The 17,508-nt window shown below is 45.7% G+C and overlaps 1 protein-coding gene across 7 annotated transcripts in view; it reads left to right on the top strand.

Annotated features, from left to right (window-relative positions):
* Positions 1-17,508, top strand: part of LOC119162101 (sushi, von Willebrand factor type A, EGF and pentraxin domain-containing protein 1) — a 398,489-nt gene that overhangs the window by 169,854 nt on the left and 211,127 nt on the right. For 6 of the 7 annotated variants that reach the window (XM_075879537.1, XM_075879536.1, XM_075879535.1 and 3 more), the window contains exons 9-10: positions 2,856-3,032; positions 12,711-12,778. In XM_075879537.1, coding sequence (XP_075735652.1) covers positions 2,856-3,032; positions 12,711-12,778 — 245 coding nt within the window. The remainder of the gene's footprint in view (positions 1-2,855; positions 3,033-12,710; positions 12,779-17,508) is intronic. The other variant, XM_075879532.1, reaches the window with a different exon arrangement.

Here is a 17,508-nt window from a genome sequence, read left to right as displayed (position 1 = left end):
ACGTCTATATGTAGGCACTGGATCGCGTGTTAAGAATTCAGTCAAGGGCGTCTTTACTTGGCTTCACTTGACGTTAAAGGCAACGCTTCTCCTTCATTCAATAAATACTATTAATAAAAACGAAATACTAATGAAGTATTCCTGAACCATACCCAATTATGCAACATTCACGCGATGACCACCTACTTTGCGACTCATTTACTCGGGGTCCCCCCAAGGGAAGATGCGGGCGGCATTTGTAGTTTTCGCGAATACGAGCGTACGAGCTGAAAACTCTGATCTAGCAGGACAGTATCAAAGAAGTCGTGCTCTATACCTAGTGCTGTCATGCACCCACCTGCCTTGCTAACGGTTAGAGGTGTTCCCCGACCTGACACCCGGTAATGTGTGCATAGGCATCTCGAAACGCGGTCTTGCCATTCACCTTCTATATCTTTCACTAGCCAACGAGAAGTCATTTTGATTTGAGCTACGAAAAAGCGTAATTCGGCAGACAGTCAGTGTGGTAAGTGTCCGCTTTCAGGCATTCATTAAATACAGAATGTAGCCGCTTCACAGGGTCACCACTGGGGGATTTGAATAGTGGGCAAAACACAAGCTAAATGTAGCCAAAGTAGCTATGCCGTTTAGTTTCATTGCCAGATTTTATGCGAAATTCAACGGAAGAAGTATTATGAGGGGAGTTTTTACCAATGATCAATAAATAATACCGTTTTGATTGATGAAGATCATAGAAATAGGATCACAGTTCATTGCGTCTTCCTTTCACTCCGCGCTAAAAACGCAGCCGAAGTTCGCTAAGAAATGCTTCACATTCGAAATTCAGCAGTTCCCACGTACCTGGGAATCGACGTTATGCGAAGCATGCGGAGAGAAGGTGAACGTGCTGCAATTTTTTATTGTGTGACACGCCATGAAATGACGCTAAATATATGAACAAACGTTGCACGCATAGGCACATGTTGGAGAGTTGCAGATGTTTATATAATCAGTTATTTGCACTTCCACAACGATGCCAACTGGAACATACGTATTAGCAACACCAGAAGCTGATATGAAGCGCTGATGCTTGCGAGGATGCTGGCCCTGAACACTGCCAATTGAATCAACTTCAGCGCATGGCAACTAACCACAAGGGACGTTAACCCGACGTGACGGATGTAGAAAGGAGCACATGTGTAATGTTTATAAAATTGGATAGGCAGTACTGCATTCACCATTGACGTTTTACGAAGATTAACGTCTATTTGAAACGAAGTTCCGAGATCTGGCGTAGCTCTCTGGTAAAATATTTCTTTGCCACGCAGAATGCCTGGGTTTGATTCCAGCTGCGACCTTGGCATTTATTCTTTGCATTCGTTGGGTTGATGCTAGCAATTTTGGTTATTTCTTAACGCTCGCACGTTAAAATTGCTCGTGTGTGTTCTTGTCGTTTCTGGGTAAATACTAAGTGGCAGTTTCCTGTGGCACATACCCGGATACCAGCGGCACATACCCGCCCGCGGGCATGTGCCACTGTCTGGTGGGTCGTGTTTAACGACGTACGGGACGGGATTGTGACATTATTTAGGTCTTGAGCAGCGCGTCATATTCGTCCAACCATGTTACCCTCCCATGCTAATTTTGGTTCACGCCAAGTTAAGGGGGTGACCACGAGAACATCGAAACGTAGCCGGCTAGATGATCGATAGATAAATAGATAGATAGATATGCTCAAAGTCCCCGAAGTTCGCTAAGAAATGCTTCTCGTTTAAAAACGTTACATATAAATGAATCAAATTCAATAAATTGAATGCACTACGCATATAGTTTACGTATAACAGACAAAGCTAGTTCTTGCCACTTACAGGGTCAATTTGGAACGTTTCAGCCAACGAACCGGAACGAATGATATAAGTTGGAAGTAACTTTTTTGTGAAGTTGCTGATTAAATTTTATTATTGTAGCGCACACAATACAAGCCCAGCTTCAGATAGCGAAATTGATTAAGATGAACAGTCCAGCTTTTTTTTGCAGATACCTGTTTTGTCAAGTTCAAACGAAAACATGCACTAAGCATCTGAGTCGGGACCTCTATCGCAGCATCTGCATAGATAGCGAATAGGTTGAGCACAGTCCTATAGCTACATATTTGCCAATGTGCACGCAACTTCGCCATTATGTATTCACTGGCGTGCCGTGCAGGGTGCCTCGATACGCACCAGCTTGCTGGTGGAGGGTGGACGTGCAAGTGCATCAGCTGACACGGCAGAACATCTGGGAAATACTTTGTTTTATCTGCCAATGATTTTAAAACTGTGTACCTAATGCACAAAAACAGACGTAAAAGTTAACCATAAAGTGTCAATGGTGCCAAACTCAATTTTTTCGCCACCTCACGGTTTTGTGAAGAGATCAGTTTAGCACAAAATAGCTACCAGCGTGAAAAATTGACTTGCTGCACAAACTTGAAGAAAAACGAGAAGGGAGACAGGAAATAGCGCAGTTCTGTTGTCGTTGCGCTTCAAGTTGCGCAGCAAGTGGATTTTTCAAGTATAAACCAACTAGTCTACAAAAAAGGATAGCTACCAGCGGCAACACTTCTGCCTTTTGGAAATACAGGACGTCATATAAAAAATATTGCATAGTTCTTTATATTAAGAAAAACGTGCAAGGGGATCATGCTGGTTGATTTGAGCTGTAGGCTAGTTTGTTGGAAGTGGGAGAATGGGAGGGCTTCCTTGCGCCACCCTTCGTATATGACGTCTCTGTAACAGTTTACCACAGGGCTACATTAAGACTAAAATGCTCTGGTGCATGAGAGAAGAATTATTTATCTCTCTAATGAATCACTATTTTCATATTGTTCATTGCAGAGCCTTGCAGGAACGTTCACGTACCGGGTGGCAAGCCAGAAGTCATGAATATGATGCCTAACGACGTGCTGAATGTCACCTGCAAGCCGTACCATGAGCTTCAGATAAAACAGAACGGTCAAATGCCCGTGTGCAGATTTGGAAGGATTAATGGCGACGTGCCTATTTGCAAACCAGGTAAAAGAAGCCTGGTCTTTATTCTCGCAAATACCGCGAACGCAACTATACAACTTATACGAAAATCTTTTAGGTGATATGACTTTTTTTAAAAACCAGGTAGCACAGATCTGGTTCTTGTGCTCTATAACTGCGAACAGAGGGTATTAATCAAGTGCGCGAAAAATCTAAACACATAATCACACAATTAGGGAGCTTTGGCTGACTACATTTTTGTTAATTTCTTACGGCACTAATTGGAAGTGACAAGTTGTACCCACAAATTTTCAAGACATATCCACGTTGATAAAATTTTCTGGGTGAAAGCTCTTTCGTGATAATTACAGTCAAGGCATTCGACAATATAAAGCAGTGTCCTAGTTGCATTTCAGGTATCATATTATTTGCTGACGCAGAGTGGCTCGGGCAACATAGCCTGGCTACACGGTTTTGGCACCAGTCAACCCACTTTTGCCTACAGCCTAAAAAAATAAATCTAAGCTACGCGCACTGAGAAAATTTGGCTTGCGAGTCCATTTAGAGATATTTATTCTCAAAGACAGTGGACATAGATAACACTTCAACAAAGCAGAATATGCTCAGACACACAGCTTTTTGTTACAGAAAGTATCTATACATGTGGACATTGCATGGTAAACAAAACACACAAATCCAAAGCGTTCGCTTATTTCAGCGACGTCAAGTATTGTGTGACGGTGTGCATCATAAGGTCGGTGGTTCTGCTTTATTATACCGACGCACGTTCCTGCCACTGGTTTCCAGTTGAATATCTGAAGTTCTTGGCTAATTTCAGCAAAGATTTCGACACCACTTCTAGGCGAAACAGAACATTTTAAGTAAGAGTAAAGAAGTTTTAGCTAGTAATATGCGTGGTTTTTGCATTAGCAGTAAGAAAGTACTCATGAGAACAAGTGAAGTGAAATAGCCTAGAATGACTTTCTTGCACAAGTGCATGGCAGGCGCGCTGCGGTTCGCGAGGCGGATCTCGTTCGACCCGAGATCTCTGCGTGGCGCCGTCTCGCCTGTAACGTCAGATAAAGGACCACTTTTCGCACGGGCACTCGCTACGTGAAAGCTGCTCGACGCCGCCGTCCAGTCTCTCTTGGGGTGCTACGTGGCATGACCCGAGCTTCTGTGGAACACGAGTTTGCTCCGAGCTCTCACTACGTCAGTCATGACCGGAAGACAGTGCGGAGCGCCCGAAAGAAGCGTTGAGGGAAAAAAAATGGGGAACTCTTAAGCCTCGCCTATAAGAGTTGAACATGACAGCGATATCCTGTTTCTAGTGCGTGCTTCAAGCGCTTAGTGAGTGAAATCTTTCCAAACTTGCTTTACACCCACTACATGGCCGACTACGTGGAAATAGGCACAGTAACGTGTGCGCCTTTTGTAGTGGGTGACTAGCTTTAAACCATAAAATTTTGGCGACTAATGCGCGCAAACCTGCGCAGCCTCTGTCTGCTCACTGGATTGCCCGGCGTGACGCGACCACTTGCTGCCACACGCTTTCCATAAGAGACAGCGCCACCGCAGTTTCACCGGAGGCTTACGTCACCACTGCTGGCTCTAGAACCCAAGCTGCATATCTCGTTTAATGAATGTTTTCTCGAACCCTTAGAGCTCTGGGTAGGCATGTTTTAGCCGCCGCTGCTACCACGTTAATAAACTATCATTACGTTTCATGTTGGAATTCATCATTCGTCAACTTGGCACCCCACATCCGCCGACCCGGAAACCCAACAAACCACACCACCCTGTCTGATGAAGAAGCCCTTACCGCTCTGCTTCAGCAACTGTCACAACTTCAACAGCAACTGCAATCCCAGCAACAACATTTTCGCGACGCCTTCACAACCCAGGCGCACCTGCCGGCTCCGCTGAGGACGTCAGAGTGTCTACAGATGGTATCCCACATGCTGCCTATTGGCATGTGGCTGATACACTTCCGCCGTTTCGGTTGGAGTCACCCGAGGTCTGGTTCACCCAAGTTGAGGCCCAGTTTTCCTTGCAAGGCATCACACATGACTGGAGCCGCTATGATTAAGTCGTCGCGAACCTGAACGCCCGCTACACCAATGACGTCCGAGATATCCTTACCAACCTACCGGTGGCCAACCATTATGAATGCCTCAAGACTGAACTCATGCGTCGTCTATCACCCTAGGATGGACAGAACGTGTGACAACGTCTGACCGCAGAGCTTACCGAGCAGAAATCGTCCCAGCACCGTCGTCTCATGCACGCGTTTACGCGTAACATGTCATGCGTATCTGTCCTGCGAGCACTCTGGCTTCAACAACTTCCACCACATGTCCACGCAATTATGCAGGCTCAATTTAGGCTACTTCTCAATGAACTTGCCGAGGTCTCTGATCGCATCACCGAAGTCTATCTGCCGCAGTCATCCCCACCATCCAGGCTGTCGCTGTTCCGCTGAACACCACGAACCTTGCGTGCTGTATGGACGATATCGATAAACAACTCAGCTCTCCGCCGTGGTGTTCTAATGGCTAAGGCACTCGGCTACTGTTCCGCACGTCACGGAATCAAATTCTGGCGGAAACGGCTGCATTTTCAATGGAAGATAAAATGCTGTATGCCCATGTGGTCAAATTTAAACAACCGCAAGCGGCCGGAATTCCCAGAGACCTCCACTACAGGGTCTCTCATAAGCATATGGTGGTTTTGGGACGTTGAACTCCACATATCTATCAATTCGCCCACTGGCCTTCATTCACTTTGTAAGACGCGCTGATTTTAAGGGCTCTCAAAATAAAATTACCAGTGTGTTCGCACCGTTCATTCATTGATATAAAGTATCAATCACTTTCAGTGCCTTGCACTAAATTGCAGTTGATCTCCACATATCCTCATCAACAACTCAGTTGCATTCGTCAGTGAGCGACTTTCAACGCGTCAGCAAAACCAATCGCAAAGCAGTGACCGTAACACCACCTCGTTATAGTAGCCTACTGAGCACGGCTGGTGCTAACACTATCGGCACTTCGGTGACAGATCCCGGCAATGTCGACCGTCCTGCTCCGCCAACGAGAAACACCAATGGCATCTGGTGGAGATGACCGCAAGCTGCCAACCTGGAGGCAACCGGGAAGCAATTAAATCGATAGCAACGAATCAGAACGTCGCACGATGAACGGGAAGCAACTCGATACTGCTGGAGCGTTCCTCATGCACACAGGGTCTACGAAAAGAACACAGGACGAGCGCGAACTATCGAATGTGTCAGCTCGACAGTCGAACCCCGACAGTCGAAGCCGTGGCCAGTGAAAAATGCCGAAGGAGACAATGACGCAGTGTATTGGCTCTTCGTTCACGACACACGTTTGTGCCTCACAGTCTCGCTGTTGATGTCTTGTCTCTACGGCCTCTAGTGCTTGACGAACTGGTGGACGGGCTGGATAATCTATGCACCCTACCCCTCCGTCGTACCAGGGTTCACTTCTGTGCACCGTGCCAGGAGAGTGATCCGGGGACAAGCCCCCGAGTTTGGACTGCTCCCAGACAACATAGCAGCTTCCATCATACCGACGAACACCAACTCAACCGGTACGAATGGCACAACGCTGACGCATTGCACCTTATTGACGCCGCCGATGCCAATCCCTTTCATGGCACTGCACTTGAGGATGTAAAAAATTGGCTATAGTTCACTACGAGTTTGTTGCCGTGCACAAGCAGTGGGACGATACAAACTATATATATATATATATATATATATATATATATATATATATATATATATATATATATATATATATATATATATATATATATTCGCATTAGATAACGACATCATAGAGATGGACGCAGTTAACTTTTCTACTTGTGGTCAACGAGAATATATTCGTTGGACCGGAGCGGAACAGAGGCCGAAAGGCAGCACGGGGAATTTATACAGACTGTCAGGAATTACAAAAGCTGGCGTTTGAAGTCTCCCGATGACGTTAGGATACCTGCCCGGTTCTCATACCATACACGTGCGTCGTCCGAGAGATTGAAATAGATGTGCCGCGCGCAGCAACTGCCTACCAATGATGCGGCAACCTTCAAGGCGTGCTAAATCGCGAACGGGAATGCAAGCGCAGATGCCTGGCGGATCCTGCAAGCCATGCCACCGGGTTGGCGCACGATGTCAAATGCTTGCTATAACGCCACGCCGAACATGCGGCGTTGCGGGCAACCAGCGTCAGCTTGTGGGAGCGCATTCGACATGGTGAACGCACGCTTTATGTTGGAGCCTCACCAGTGGAACTTCCACTTCGGCTGTGACGCCTGTGACCACCGTTAGTTCGAAAACAAACACTGTAATAATGCATTGCGAAACAAATTTAACTGGTCATATTACACTCCTTCATGACCACGATCACGCGACGCACAATGTGTGGCATGTTTATTTACCACTGAGGTAAACCCATGCCGAACATGTGTCTAACCTCACTAAGAAGCGCGAACATGTATAAGAAACAATTGTAGAGGGCTTCAGTGAAGCGTTGGGTTGAACCTAAACCCCGGTACCGCACGTTTTATATTTTGCAGGTTACCCATTTGTGTGAAGTGCTTGGGTGGTTATTTCTTTACTTTGAGTCAAGCGAGATGCGAGATAGAGCGGCATTCATTTCGTTTGCGTTAGTTTTCTCAGTTCCAGCGGAACAACGCATTGTATCGTGTTAAAGATACACGATTCATGCCCGCCTCTCCGAACATGCGTGAGCGAAGGGATCAATCGCACAGAGACAAGAAGCATACGCTGCAGAGAACGCGGAAACGGCACTATACCACCTGCACGCACGACCTATGTTGGGAATGCATGACGTCCGCTTGTAAGTTTGCGTGAGCGTGACGTCTTCATGCGACTGCGGCGTCGTGTGATATCATCCGGCGCCAAGTTGCTCTAATACAAAAGAAGGCAAGGATAGAATTGTGCTTGCGAAATCTGCATGAGACACGTGGTAAAGGTTTTAAGCTCACCTCTTCACATCATGTTTTCACCAAATTTATTGAAATAATTAAAAACTCTCGTGGTATAGAACTCTTCATCGCGCACGCAGCAACTTCAAGTATCTAAAAAAGTTTCTTGTGCCCTAGTGAAGCGTCGTATAAGAAGTAAAGTGCAAACAAAACAAAATCCACGTGCACTTTTGGGCTTTTTTTATACATACGAGCTACTTTTTCGTGACGGTACATGGTTTCGCAATCGTTTTCTGTTTTCCTGCGGCTGCACAGAGGTACCTTCTTTTTCCTGCCTCCAACCACACTCAGGTCTGCAAGAAGGTGCTTCAATACTTTGGCAACACTGGACTGTATTCCTGAGGACTGTACTAGGCCCTTAGACGTGTGGTTCGATAGCGCAGAAAGTAACTGAATAGCTACTCAAGTGTCTGAACTCAACAAAACCTGAGTAAGCTCCCGTAGACCGGATGTGCTTCCCGAAGTGTGACATTGATACTGTGCAATTTTATTCTTTGTCGTCCTTGGTCTTCCCCCCTCCTTTAATCCTCCTCCAACAGGATTGTAGCAAACCGGGCATACATCTGGTTAACCTCCCTGCCTTTCCTTGCATCTCTGTATCTGGACTGAATCATCATCATCATCATCAGCCTGGCTACGTCCCCTGCAGGACAAAGGCCTTTCTCATGTTCCGCCAGTTAACCCGGCCCTGTGCTTGCTGCTGCCAATTTATACCCGCCAACTTTTCAATCTCATCTGCCCACCTAACCTTCTGTCTCCCCCTAACCTGCTTTCCTTCTCTGTGAATCCAGTTTGTTACCCTTAATGACCAGCGGTTATCCTGTCTACGCGCTACATGCCCGGCCCATGTCCATGTCCTCTTCTTTATTTCAACTATGATATCATTAACCCACGTTTGTCCCCTAATCTACTCTAATCTCTTCTTGTCTCTTAATGTTACACCTACCATTTTTCTTTCCATTGCTCGCTGCGTCGTCCTCAATTTAAGCTGAACCCTCTTTGTAAGCTTCCAAGTTTCTGCTCCGTAGCTAAGCACCAGCAAGATACAGCTGTTATATACCTTTCTCTTCAGAGATAGTGGCAATATACCTGTCATGATATGAGAGTGCTTGCCGAATGTGCTCCACCCCATTCTTATTCTTTTAGTTACTTCAGGCTCGTGGTTCGGCTCTGCGGTTATCACCTGCCCTAAGTAGACATAGTCTTCTACAAATTGAAGTGCACTATTACCAATCTCGAAGCGCTGCTCTTTTCCGAGGTTGTTATACATTACTTTCGTTTTCTGCAGATTAATTTTAAGACCCACCTTTCTGCACTCCTTGTCAAACTCCGTGATCATGAGTTGCAATTCGTCCCCTGAGTTACTCAGCAATGCAATGTCGTCGGCGAAGAGCAGGTTACAAAGGTACTCTTCATTACCTATTATCCCTAACTGTTCCTATTCTAGGCTTCTGAAAACTTCCTGTAAGCACGCGGTAAATAGCATTGCGGAGATTGTGTCTACCTGCCTTACACCCTTCTTGATTGGTATTCTGTTGCTTGCTTTATGAAGCGCTATGGTAGCAGTTGATCCCCTGCGCATTTCTTCCAGAATGTTTATATATACTTCATCTACGCCCTGATTCCGCAGTGTCTGCATGACGGCTGATATTTATACTGAATCAAACGCCTTCACGTAATCTATGAAGGCTATATATAGTGGTTGGTTATATTCTGAGCATGTCTCTATTACCATATTGATAGTATGAATGTGGTCAATTGTTGAGTAGCCTGTTCGAAATCCTGCTTGTTCCTTTGGTTAATTGAATTCTTATGTTTTCTTTACCCTGTTAGCAATTACCTTTGTAAATAGCTTGTATACTACAGAGAGCAAGCTGATTAGCCTGTAATTCTTCAAGTCCTTGTCATCTCCTTTCTTATGTATCAAGATGATGTTAGCGTTCTTCCAAGAATACTCTTCCCGTCAGGAGACACCTCGTAAACAGGGTGGCTAGTTTTTCCAGCACAATCTGTCCTCCATATTTCAGCAGATCTGATGTCACCTGATCCTTACCAGCAGCTTTGTCTCTTTTCATGCTCTCCAAAGCTTTTCGGACTCCTTCTATCATTACTGGTGGGGTGTCGTCTGAGTTACTGCTAGTTCTTATAGTATTAGGGTCGTGGTTGTCTCGGCTACTGTATAGATCTGTGTAAAACTCCACCGCTATTTTAACTATCCTATCCATATTGGTAGTTATTTTGCCTTGTTTGTTCCTTAGTGCATACATCTGACTTTCGCCTATCCCAAGTTTCCTCTTCACTGCTTTGACGCTTCCTCCGTTTTTCGGAGCGTGTTCAAATCTCTCCATGTTATACCTTCTTACATTGCATACCTTACGCCTATCAATTAACTTTGAATGTTCTGCCAGTTCTATTTTGTCTGTTGAACTTGGGACTTTCATGATTTGACTCTTCTTAATTAGATTCTTCGTTTCCTGGGAAAGCTTGCCAGTGTCCCGTCTAACTACCTTGCCTCCAACTTCTACTGCGCACTCCGTAATGATACTCGTCAGATTATCATTCATTGTATCTACGCTAAGGTTGGTTTCCTCACTAAGAGCCGAGTACCTGTGCTGAAGCGACACTCTGAATTACTGTATTTTTTTCTCTCATTGCTAGCTCATTGATTGGCTTCTTGCGTATCAGTTTCTGTCGTTCCTTCTTCAAGTCTAGGCGAATTCAATACCATACCATTCTAGGGTCACTGCATCGTAACTTGCCAACCACTTCCACATCCTGCACGATTCCTGGGTGTGCACTCATTATAAAGTCTATTTCGTTCCTATTTTCGCCATTAGGGCTCCTCCATGTCCACTTGCGTTTTCCTCGTTTTCCGTAGAAGGTATTTAAAATCCGCAAATTATTGCGTTCTGCGAATTCTGTTATAACTCCCCTCTGGCATTTCCAGAACCGATGCCATGATCTCCTACTGCCTGGTCTCCAGCCTGCTTCTTCCCTACCTTGCTATAAGGTCACCCACCACTATAGTATACTGTGTTTTTACCTTACTCATTGCCGATTCCACGTCGTCATAGAAGCTTTCAACTGAAGCGTCATCACGGCTGGATGGAGGCGCGTAAGCCTGTACCACCTTCATCTTGTATCTTTTATTGAGTTTAATTACGATACCTACCACCCTTTTATTTATGCTATAGTATTCCTCTAGTTGCCAGCTATGTTTCTGTGAATTAGAAACCCCACTCCCAGTTCTCTTCTGTCTGCCAAGCTCCGATAGCAAAGGATGTGCCCATTCTGTAGCACCATATAGGCTTCATCTGTCCTCCTAACCTCACTGAGCCATATTATATCCCATTTAACACCCTCTAGCTCCTCTAATAGTACAGCTAGACTTCCCTCACTAGATAAGGTTCTAGCGTTAAACGTTGCCAAGTTCAGGTTCGACTGACTGGACTGAATAACTGGCAAAAAACCCACCCACCAGGTATTCGACCATGGACGCCACAGTCTTCTTCCCCTGATCTATCCCCCGCTTTATTTCCCTCTTTCTGTTACCTTGTATACGCTGTAACGTGCTCCCATTTAGGGTTGTAGAAATAGCGTTTTTCCCTTTGCTCCTCCCCCTCTTCCCTCCATGTCACCATGTCAGTGTAGTGGCGTAATGTAGCCGGTGCGTTGTATTACAATGCGGCTAGCAGCTCCTGTACCAACTTTTGTTGAACTAGAGAAGTGGGTTGCACCCCATAGAGATTCAAAAGGTCCATTTTGTCCGGTAACATGAATAGCGGTCTCCAACTGAACTCGAAAGCAAGTTTTGAGATTCAATATTGGTCATAAGTGCCCCTACTTTGAAAATAGGTATATATGCACTATAAAAACACTCTAAAAGCCTTCCTAACTTCTCATTCATGCTCCTATATCAAAACGGCAAAATAAAACTGCAATGAATAAAATAGGCATTTGCCTGAAATCCGGCTTCTAATCATCACTCTCGATATCCGTATGTTGGCTTCGTAATTATATTACCAATCTTGTCGACACCGCATATGGTCCTATACGTGGCGTCTTATTTTGTCACGTTATCGATAATCTGAGAAAATCTGTAGACGAGAATAGCATAGATTTTTTTGCCTGTTTTTTTCCCTCGTCGTGTTCATTTCCTGCACGCGCATTTCAAATAAATAAAAAAATAAGGTGTTGAGTTCGTCAAAATGGAGGGTATCACAGGATATATGTTGGAGAGAGAAGACCCATCTCTATTTAAAGATACACTAGGTGCCCTTAGTCCTGAACGCCTTGATGTTGAGCAGTGTCATAACAACAAAAACAACAATAATTATATAAATATTATTATTATTATCATTATTATTATTATTATTATTATTATTATTATTATTATTATTATTATTATTATTATTATTATTATTATTATTATTATTATTATTATTATTATTATTATTATTATTATTATATACCAACAGATTGGGAAGTGCTTGTTTGTTTCTGTTGCTTTGTGGTTTATTGATTGCTACGAGAGAATCAGTGTTTATTGCCTTGCCGAGTAATAGCCGAAAAAGGTGGGTGCCGTTACCAATGTGTCGAATGGCTTTAGAATATTGGAAGCCTTCAAGGCGCAATTTTTTTCTGAGACAAATGAGATATCATGACACACATTTATCCTTATGTTTTCAGTAAACTGCGTCGTACAAGCTGACCACAGTGCTGCTGTCATACGCCAGACCGACTCATCAGGCTACAAGGTAATGCCTGTTTTTTTTTCGTAAGCTGAGTTCTCTGGAGAAATTTACCTCACTTAAAGGGACACAAACGATGAACTATGACTTGATTTAGATTCACTTCCTGCACTTTTCGAGCTAAGGTTGTAGTCAATTTTTATAATTTCGTGCCAAAATCTCCAAAAATGATGAATAAAATTTAAAATTGTATTTTTGGTATTATGTGGCAATTGCTTGATGAAATGTTTTGAAACTTTGTATGCAAATTCGATGGCGCCCACAGAGTGTACTTCCTGTTTATCGATTGGAAGCTACGTAGGACCCATGGCCAGTAGACTCCTTCATATTGTCTTACGTCACGGTGTTGGTGCATGAATCTCAAAGTGGGGACGCCACCCGCAGTTTTTTTTCGGGCCTTTTTTAGATAACTGAGCATCTTACCGTGGCAAGAGTGTTGTTTGGGGGGATTGAGAAATTGTACTTTACTAACACGCGCAACATCGTTTTGATGTTCAGTGTCCCTTCAAAAAGAACCCTGCAACAGAGTTTGAGCATGATTAGAAAACATTGCCGATTGGTACTCGAGGCTTGCGAGCACACGCGAGCCCAGTCGTATAGCGCAGCAACTGTCTGGACTTTAAAACTGATCATTAACATCACCTCTAAATTGTACCGGCTTGATTATACAAATAATCCCATACACCGAAATGACTGTGGGCTGCATGGAGGAAGGAAAAGAAAGGAGGGAGCATTTCGTCAAGCAGTCAGTTTTGGCATGCCGCCTCGTTTTGAAGCCAGCCGTGGTGGCCCAACACGTGAGCTTTTGCAGCAAGATCAGGCAAGCAACGAGACTTACCGAGACTTTGGGGTGTGGCACCCGGTATCTTTAATTCGAAACGCGCTTGTTCGGCGCAGACCGACCGGCTCACGAAGGAGTTTCGAAAACAGAACACTTCCGAGAGCATAGAGTTTTCTCAAATTACCTAGAGGGGATTCTGTTGCTGCGATTGTTCACCGACCATGGGAATAATGGTATAGTACATGAATTTGCCTAGCCTTCGTGCTGGCGGCCTGCGAGCACACTTGTGGATTCCTTTATTGCAGTGTTTTGGTGTTGTTTAGAATAAATTTACAAACCACTTGAACTTCGTGACCCGATTTGAATTGGCGAGCCTATAATATAAAAGGAGTGAAGTGGAACTGTTGGTAATTTGCCGTTTGTCGTTTCATTAAAAAGCAGCCCCAAGTCACGCGAAGCCCAACGGCCAAAGAAGTGGGAACACTAGGCAAATCCATGGACTACCCATTATTCTCATTCTCGCTGAAGCGCCATGCCCTGCAGCTCCCATCTACACTAGGACCTGAGTTCCCTCTTGTGTACTTACAAACAGCTGTATGACCGAGAGCATAAAACCGGGCTCCGACTTTTCGATCACGTGTTGGGTCGACACAATGGACTTCACTTGCCTTCACTCGTGTGATGTTGTGGTTCCTCCATGGTGGGTTCCATAGTTACTGTGACCGCCATGGAAGGCACGACGCGCACGTGACGGAACTTCTTTCCCACGTGCCATCCTTCCATGTTTAGCTTCCGGCACACTCTTCGGGTTGCGAGAAGAGACAACGCATGCAATTACAATGTGCTACACATATCTGTAAACATATATGACGGATTCTAAAAATTTTTGCGGTGGTTGATTTGTGAGGCAGTGGAACCTTTTAAATAAGCCGTTTGATGGTTACTTGGAAAAGTGTAGCAGGGCCTATTAGAGAGCTCTTTTGTATTGTGTTCCGCAACTGTGGGTTAGGCAGATAGTATCATAATTTCAGCGCGCAAGCATGATATGGCAATATATGGCAGTATATATGAAGCGGTGGTTGGTCCGCCTCTCACCGCCCCGCCCGCCACTGGGACTGAGCCCTTCGCATTGCAAGCCTCATAAACCAACTAGGCAGCTGTGCGGGGGCAGTTGCTCTAGTGGCTCTGTCCCATCGCCCAGCGAATCATGCCTCCCACCAACTGGGTGTTGAAAAAGTACTCTTAACACACGGTAATGTAGTGTGAAGAACCTCAAATTCATTGTCACCGTTATAACAGAAGTTTCCTTGGTTCCGTTTTATACGTCCATCACAATTGTCATAAATAAGCTACAAGACGTGAAATTAGGATGTGTGTAAAAACAGGCATTTTAAAAACCCTAAATTAGTAAACTCCATAACTTGACCCCCTCGCCCCTCCACCTCATTCATCATTTTCGAAATGTCAAGTCCTAAATATTTGTTGGGAGAACCTAATTAGGTATACATATATTTTTATCTTCTTTGTTTAAAAGTGTTCGCCATAAAGAGTAGCAACAGATGTGCAAATTCAGCCAGCCAGGCCAATCGCCTTTCATATTCTCGATTGATTGATGGATTTGAAACGGGGTGTTGAACCAGCAGGAGTTGACTCGGCGAACGAAAGCTTTATTGAGCGCAATGGCTAACTGAATGCAAGCCTGCGATCACAGCAAGTCTTCTTCCTTTTCCATATTCGAGCTCCATGCCCACTGCCCTCGTTACAATCACCCCCGGGCGATGAGGGAGCCATCCTGGCGACCTAAGGACAGGTGTACACAGAAGGGTCATGGTATGGCTTGAGCCGAGAAATGTGTACAATTTCTTGTCCCCGACGGCGCTTGTCCGGAGATGCATCCAGCGGCTCGACCAGGTAGTTGACAGGGGATGTTTGGCGTATAACTCGATAAGGGCAATGGTACCTGGACGAAAGCTTGTGGGAGAGTCCTGGAGGAGTAGAAGGAATCCATAACCACACCAGTGAGTTCGGTGCAAAGCTCATAGGCGTGGCTGATGCTTCGTGGCGATGTTTTAGGCACGTCTGGTCATGTGACGTGAACGCACGAGCAAGCTTCCGACATTCTTCGGCGTGTGCTGCTGCTCGAGAAACGGTAGTCATCTCTGAAGGGTCCGGTCGATAAGGAAGAATAGTATCCATTGTTGATGATGGCTCGCGTCCATAAAGAAGAAAGAAAGGTGAAAATCCAGTGGTGCTTTGCGTTGCAGTGTTGTAAGCATATGTCACAAAAGGCAGTATGCTATCCCAATTTGACTGGTCGGATGAAGCGTACTTGGCCAGCATATCCCCAAGTGTACGATTAAAACGCTCTGTCATCCCATTAGTTTGCGGATGATAGGCTGTGGTAGTACGGTGTATGATGCGACACTCGCTCAACAACGCTTTGATAGCATCGGAGAGAAAAACGCGGCCGCGGTCGCTTAGTAACTGTCGAGGTGCTCCGTGCCTAAAACCAGCTTTTGCAGTATAAAACACGCAACGTCTTTTGCGGTAGCAGAAGGTAACGCAGCTGTTTCAGCGTACCGCGTTAGGTGGTCGATAGCGACAATGACCCAGCGGTTGCTACTCGAAGTATAGGGAAGCGGACCGTAAAGGTCGATTCCGACACGGTCGAAAGCTCGTGCTGGACATGGCAACGGCTGCAAGGGACCTGTGGCATGCTGAGTGGGCATTTCGCGTCGCTGGTACGTAAGGCAAGACCTTACGTAACGGCGAACGAAACGGTACATACCGCGCCAGTAGTACCGCAGCTGCAAGCGAGTGTATGTTTTTAACACACCAGCGTGGCCACATTGCGGATCATCGTGGAACGTGGCACAGATGTCAGAGCGCAGATGTCGGGGAATGACGAGCAACCACTTACGACCCATCGAACTGTAGTTTCGGCGGTAAAGCAGGTTATCCCGAATAGCGAAGTGTCCTGCTTGACGGCGAAGCGTCCTGGAAACTGGAGCGGGCGTCCGGTTTGAGAGCAAGTCCAAAAGAGAAGAAATCCAAGCATCTTTGCGTTGCTCGGAATGCATGTCCGAAATGCTGATGGCCAAGGCAGCACTGGTGGAGATAGGCGAGCCGACAGGCTCTGAAGCCAATGGCGAACGTGACAGGGCATCGGCGTCGGAATGCTTACGGCCAGAACGGTAGACAACACGGATATCGAACTCCTGTAACCGCAATGCCCAACGAGCGAGCCGACCATTAGGATCTTTTAGTGAAGATAACCAGCAAACGCATGGTGGTCTGTTACAATATCAAACGGACGTCCATATAAATAAGGCCGAAATTTTCCGATTGCCCAAATAATGGCGAGGCACTCCTTTTCAGTTACACTGTAATTCTTCTCAGCTTTACTGAGGGTGCGGCTGGCATAGGCGACGACGTACTCGTCAAAGCCCTCCTTGCGTTGGGCCAGTATGGCCCCTAGCCCGACACCACTAGCGTCTGTATGAAGCTCCGTAGGAGCAGATGGATCGAAACGTCGGAGTATGGGAGGCGTGGTGAGAAGCCGTCGGAGTTCCTGAAATGCATCATCACACGCCTGCGACCACGCTGACAAATCAGAACTTCCGGCAAGAAGATTGGTCAAGGGGGCGATAATGGAGGCGAAATTGCGGACGTAGCGCCGGAAGTAAGAACATAGGCCGATGAAGCTTCGAAGCTCTTTGATGGTGGTTGGCTTTGGGAACGCCGCGACTGCATTAAGTTTCGTAGGGTCCGGGAGAATGCCGTCCTTAGAAACTACATGGCCGAGAATTACAAGCTTGCGAGCGCCGAAGTGGCATTTCTTCAAGTTAAGTTGAAGTCCCGCCGTGGAAAGGCACGTAAGAACTTGCTCGAGGCGGCTGAGGTGGGTCGCAAAGTCGCTTGAAAATACCACAATGTCGTCCAAATAACAGAGGCA

The sequence above is a fragment of the Rhipicephalus microplus genome, chromosome X (assembly GCF_043290135.1).
Source record: "Rhipicephalus microplus isolate Deutch F79 chromosome X, USDA_Rmic, whole genome shotgun sequence".
NCBI lineage: Eukaryota > Metazoa > Arthropoda > Arachnida > Ixodida > Ixodidae > Rhipicephalus > Rhipicephalus microplus.
The sequence above is the reverse complement of the archived record's forward strand: the minus strand, read 5'-3'. Positions and strand labels throughout refer to the sequence as shown.